General features: G+C 41.1%; 1 protein-coding gene across 1 annotated transcript; it reads left to right on the top strand.

Annotated features, from left to right (window-relative positions):
- The first annotated feature begins 1,043 nt into the window (after positions 1–1,043).
- On the top strand, positions 1,044–1,748 carry LOC107009937 (octapeptide-repeat protein T2-like). Its single transcript, XM_015209235.1, has one exon. It carries the CDS (start codon positions 1,044–1,046, stop codon positions 1,746–1,748), a length of 705 nt encoding a protein of 234 aa, XP_015064721.1.
- The last annotated feature ends 4,759 nt before the right edge of the window (positions 1,749–6,507 follow it).

The following is a 6,507-nucleotide window of genomic DNA, read 5'->3' as shown; positions in this document are numbered from 1 at the left end:
AAGAAGAACACTTGAATGTTTACCGGAATCTTAATGTATTTTTAGAGTAGCAAGAGAGCAATGAGAGAGGGAAGAGTGATGAGAGAACTTGTGATTGAGAGCGAATGAGTGTATGAGTTTTTTTTTGAGTAATGAAGGGAGGGGGTCTTATTTATATAGCAAAGAGGGGTGCACTTAATAAGGGAAATAAATATATTAAGGAATCAATTATTAAACCATTTTCCTTAATTTAGAGGGGAGCTAAAATCAGAAAATTATAAGAATATTTCATTATCAAAAATAAAATAATTACAAATAATCTTTTACCTTGAATAAGGAAGAGACAAAATCAGATTTTATATTAAAAATCTGTTACCAAATATAAACATATAAGAGTAAAATATTTCCCTTAAATAAAGAAGAGTCAAATATAATTTTACCAAAGATAAACAAGTAAGAAATCAGTAAGTTTATACATAAGGAAAAATAGATCAATTAAACTTTTTTTTTATTTCAAAGGAGTCAAAATTAGATTTACATATCTTATTGTCAAATATAAACAAGTAACAATAAAATTAAAGAGAGAAAAAGAGGATCAATTAGCAGGAATTTGAGAAAAAACTTACCGTAATAGATATAAGAAAAAAAGAAAAAATAATAATTTATGGCACAGAAAATCTATTTCTACCATAGTTATTTTCCACAATCATTCCATCAAATAACAAGTCAAATCATATAAAAAAAATGTGAAATATTGGTAATTTGAACCTCAGGCAGATAAGTAAAAATTAAAAATCGCCAAGAGTTCATAAATAAGAATTGATTAAGCACAATTATGAACATTTCATGAAAACGAAATGAAAGCAAGTGGGTAGATTAACAAACTATTAAGACAAGTAGTAAGATTTCACCGTGAAACATTAAGCAAACAAGGAGATCAATAATGCTCTTCAATAATGAATACATCATAATCCTAAAGATCAAGGTTTAGTTACAAATTAGGAGCAAACTAATGAGATTAAATATAATTTTAAGCGATAATACCCGATTTTTGTTGCACGGTGATGGTGATTCCACCGGAAAAAGAAAGAGACAAGTGGAGGCGTTGGGGCTGTTGCGGCTATCCTTGCGTCGCTGCTGCTGGCCGGAATTATTGTTGTCCGTCCTTGCTGCTGGTCATCCTGCAGAGGAAAGAGAAAGGAGATGGAGAAGAAGAGGAAGGAGAGATCGGAGAAGAGGAGAGAAAGAGGGAGAAGGAGGAGGCGGCTGCCAGCGGCTGCTGGCTCTGGCCTGCTGCTGCTGTCGTGTGCCTCTCCAGGCGCTGCTGCTGCTGCTCGGGCTACCGGTGGTGCTGGCCATTGAGGCGTTGGTACCTGCAAAAGGAGAAGAGGAAAGGGAAGAGAAGAGACGGGAAGGGGAGAAAGAAGAAGAGGAAAGAAAGAGGGGGAAGGGGAACGACGGGAGAGGGAAGAAGAAGAGGAGAGGGAGAGAGAGGGGAGGAGGTTGGTTTTGCGGCTGCTGGTCGCAGCTGCCTGGCAGCTTGCCGGTCACTGTTGTGGGCTGGCGGGAGGCGCTGGAGAGAGTGGTGGAGGCGGAGGAGAAGAGAAGGGAGAAAGAAGGGAAGAAGAGGGAAAGGGAAAGAAGGGAGGAGAGACGGGCGGTGTTGGGCGGAGAAGGGAGAGAGGGATGGTTGGAGAGGAAGAGGGGGAAGACAAGAAGGGAGAGAGGCGGCGGCTGGTGAGGAAGGAAGAGGAAGAAGAATGGGTTAAAATTTTAGGTTTAGGTTCTTTTAGTTAGAATAGGTAGATTAAATATGAACCATAGGATTAGTTTAGATGGACGGTTGAGATCAAAAGATCAAGTCTTGAAATTAAATTGGCAAAGATATGGAATGGCTAAAATTGCAATTAAATTGGCTAGAATTGAAATGAAAGAGCGGCTATGATTGAAATAAAATTTGAAGTGGAGTGGCTAGAATTGGAAGAAATTAGAATAGAATAGGCTAGAATATAAATAATTTTTAAGGAAAGTGTAGGAATTACTATTTAATTAAAATACTACATACATTAAAATATATTTATATAATTGAAAATCATTTAAATTTTAAAACATTTGAAATTCATTAATAATTTTAAAATATAATAATATTTACAATAATTTTATAAAGTAAACGATACTAAAATATAATTTTGAGAAAAATCGACTAAAACTTCAAAACTTTAAGTAAATTTTAAATTACGTATTTAATCGAATATAATCCTGAAAATGGTTAAAGGTCGGTCAAAATTGGGTGTCAACAGCTGCCCCTTGGTTGATTGAGAATGAAGAATGAATTGTCAGGCAACCAACGTTGACTTAGTAGCCGATTTTGTCCGACCGACGACAGATGTCAGTGGATCAATTGAAGCGAAGTAGAGTTGAAAAAAGGGTACGACCGAGACTTTGGTTTTAAGTCGCCTACATATCTCTGGTTATACGAGAATCAGGTCGTGTGTAGTTATAGATTCAAGAGCAAATGAAACTCTTAAAAATTGAAAGAGCGCTAAGGTATTTGAAAGGCACGATATCGACTTGAATGGATAAGAATAGAGCAGCGAGAAAAGAGAGATTGAGAGGCTAGAAGAGCGTGATAGAGAAGCAGCATGATAGAGTGAGGATATCAGCATTTGAGCAAGGTTCGGAGTATGAAAAGTGAAGAATTGATAGGGTCTTCGTTGTGATAGATGATATCATGATAATTGTAATCAAGGAGCGATCGATCATATCTGCAAATTCTAGATAAAATGTTAGCTTATAAATAATGTATGACCAATAATGATAAAATATGAGTTCTAAATAAATGACAAAAGGTGATAAGAAGCGTATCTGTTTTGAGACGTAGTGCAAGCCTTGATAGTCTTTGGCCCATCTCTGAAGAATAACGTCAAACTCCAACAGATTTGATAGTATAAAGATATAATAATATAAGAAAAATCTCTGGTTGTTAGGAGAGTCTAAACGTCATTTTAAGGCGGACGAGCCTAAGTGTCATTTTAAGGCGGACGGCCTAAATATCTTATAAAGCGGACGAATAAATGTCCTATGAGGCGAACAAGCCTAAATGTCCCTTTAAGGTGGACGACCTAAATGTCCTATAAGATGGACAAACCTAAATGTCGTTTTAAGGCAGACGAGCCTAAATGTCCTATTGTAAGGCGGACGAGCCTAGATGTCGCATTGTAAGGCGGACGAGCCTAGATGTCACATTGTAAGGCGGACGAGCCTAGATGTCGCATTGTAAGGGGGCCGAGCCTAGATGTCGCATTATAAGGCGAACGAACCTAGATGTCGCATTGTAAGGTGGACGAGCCTAGATGAAGAGACAGTAGGTTACAGTGGTAGTTGAATCCGAAGATATCTTCATGGTAGCCTGAATGATAGATGGGTCACGATGCGAATAGTCAAGAATTTGTCGGAGCCTTTGTTTGTAAGAAAGTGAACAGTTGTTCAGAAGGAGACTTTGTCTGTAATCGGCACATCTGTAACTTGTAATAAAACTTAAATGGAGTAATTAGAACATATATATATCAAAATAAGCGGTAAATGTAAACATGATGCAATTCCCATGTTGACCATGAATGTTTGCCTTAAGATCATGAAAAAATGACATCTTAGGATATGATGTCTAGGGCCATGATATGCAAAGTGTATCCTCAGGTCATGGAAATGTTGTCTGTAGGCCATGAAAATGACGCCTTTAGACTATGACACCTTCGGATCATGATAGACAGAAATTAAACCCTTAGGTCATGATATAATGTCCGCAGGCCATGGGGATGATGTCTTTAGACTATGATACCTTAGGGACATGGTAAGCATAAAATAAGTCCTCAGGACATGACATGAAGTCCGCAGGCCATGAAAGATGATGCCTTTGGAGGATGACGCCTTTGGAATGTAAGTAATGAGTAAAGAGAGCGTATCTGTTTTTGGCATCTGTTGATACTTATGACTTGATTTGATTCGAGCACATGAAAACTTCGAGCACGATGCAATCTTAGGCTTATGCAAACTTCGGGCACAATGCGATGATGAATTCCTCCGGGCACATGCAATATCGAGCACGTCCAATGATGAATTTCTTCGGGCACATGTAGTATCGAGCACATGCAATGATGCATTTCTTCGGGCACATGCAATATCGAGCACATGCAATGATGCATTCCTTCGGGCACATGCAATATCGAGCACATGCAATGATGCATTCCTTCGGGCACATGCAATATCGAGCACATGCAATGATGCATTCCTTCGGGCACATGCAATATCGAGCACATGCAATGATGCATTCCTTCGGGCACATGCAATATCGAGCACATGCAATGATGCATTCCTTCGGGCACATGCAATATCGAGCACATGCAATGATGCATTCCTTCGGGCACATGCAATATCGAGCACATGCAATGATGCATTCCTTCGGGCACATGCAATATCGAGCACATGCAATGATGCATTCCTTCGGGCACATGCAATATCGAGCACATGCAATGATGCATTCCTTCGGGCACATGCAATATCGAGCACATGCAATGATGCATTCCTTCGGGCACATGCAATATCGAGCACATGCAATGATGCATTCCTTCGGGCACATGCAATATCGAGCACATGCAATGATGCATTCCTTCGGGCACATGCAATATCGAGCACATGCAATGATGCATTCCTTCGGGCACATGCAATATCGAGCACATGCAATGATGCATTCCTTCGGGCACATGCAATATCGAGCACATGCAATGATGCATTCCTTCGGGCACATGCAATATCGAGCACATGCAATGATGCATTCCTTCGGGCACATGCAATATCGAGCACATGCAATGATGCATTCCTTCGGGCACATGCAATATCGAGCACATGCAATGATGCATTCCTTCGGGCACATGCAATATCGAGCACATGCAATGATGCATTCCTTCGGGCACATGCAATATCGAGCACATGCAATGATGCATTCCTTCGGGCACATGCAATATCGAGCACATGCAATGATGCATTCCTTCGGGCACATGCAATATCGAGCACATGCAATGATGCATTCCTTCGGGCACATGCAATATCGAGCACATGCAATGATGCATTCCTTCGGGCACATGCAATATCGAGCACATGCAATGATGCATTCCTTCGGGCACATGCAATATCGAGCACATGCAATGATGCATTCCTTCGGGCACATGCAATATCGAGCACATGCAATGATGCATTCCTTCGGGCACATGCAATATCGAGCACATGCAATGATGCATTCCTTCGGGCACATGCAATATCGAGCACATGCAATGATGCATTCCTTCGGGCACATGCAATATCGAGCACATGCAATGATGCATTCCTTCGGGCACATGCAATATCGAGCACATGCAATGATGCATTCCTTCGGGCACATGCAATATCGAGCACATGCAATGATGCATTCCTTCGGGCACATGCAATATCGAGCACATGCAATGATGCATTCCTTCGGGCACATGCAATATCGAGCACATGCAATGATGCATTCCTTCGGGCACATGCAATATCGAGCACATGCAATGATGCATTCCTTCGGGCACATGCAATATCGAGCACATGCAATGATGCATTCCTTCGGGCACATGCAATATCGAGCACATGCAATGATGCATTCCTTCGGGCACATGCAATATCGAGCACATGCAATGATGCATTCCTTCGGGCACATGCAATATCGAGCACATGCAATGATGCATTCCTTCGGGCACATGCAATATCGAGCACATGCAATGATGCATTCCTTCGGGCACATGCAATATCGAGCACATGCAATGATGCATTCCTTCGGGCACATGCAATATCGAGCACATGCAATGATGCATTCCTTCGGGCACATGCAATATCGAGCACATGCAATGATGCATTCCTTCGGGCACATGCAATATCGAGCACATGCAATGATGCATTCCTTCGGGCACATGCAATATCGAGCACATGCAATGATGCATTCCTTCGGGCACATGCAATATCGAGCACATGCAATGATGCATTCCTTCGGGCACATGCAATATCGAGCACGTCCAATGATGAATTTCTTCGGGCACATGTAGTATCGAGCACATGCAATGATGCATTTCTTCGGGCACATGCAATATCGAGCACATGCAATGATGCAATTCTTCGAGCATAACTCAATCTTGGGCACATACGATGATGTATTTCTTCGGGCACATCCAATATTGGGCACATGCAATGATGCATTTCTTCGGGCACATGTAATATCGAGCACATGCAATAATGCATTTCTTCGGGCACATGTAATATCGAGCACATGCAATGATGCATTCCTTCGGGCACACGTAATATCGAGCACATGCAATGTTGCATTTCTTCGGGCACATGTAATATCGAGCACATGCAATGATGCATTCCTTCGGGCACATGCAATATCGAGCACATGAAATGATGCATTTACGCAATCTCGGGCATAATATAATGATGTTGTTCTTCGAGTATAATGTGATATCA

The sequence above is a fragment of the Solanum pennellii genome, chromosome 2, assembly GCF_001406875.1.
Source record: "Solanum pennellii chromosome 2, SPENNV200".
Lineage (NCBI taxonomy): Eukaryota > Viridiplantae > Streptophyta > Magnoliopsida > Solanales > Solanaceae > Solanum > Solanum pennellii.
Note: the sequence above shows the minus strand (reverse complement) of the source record. Positions and strands in the feature narration are given on the sequence as shown.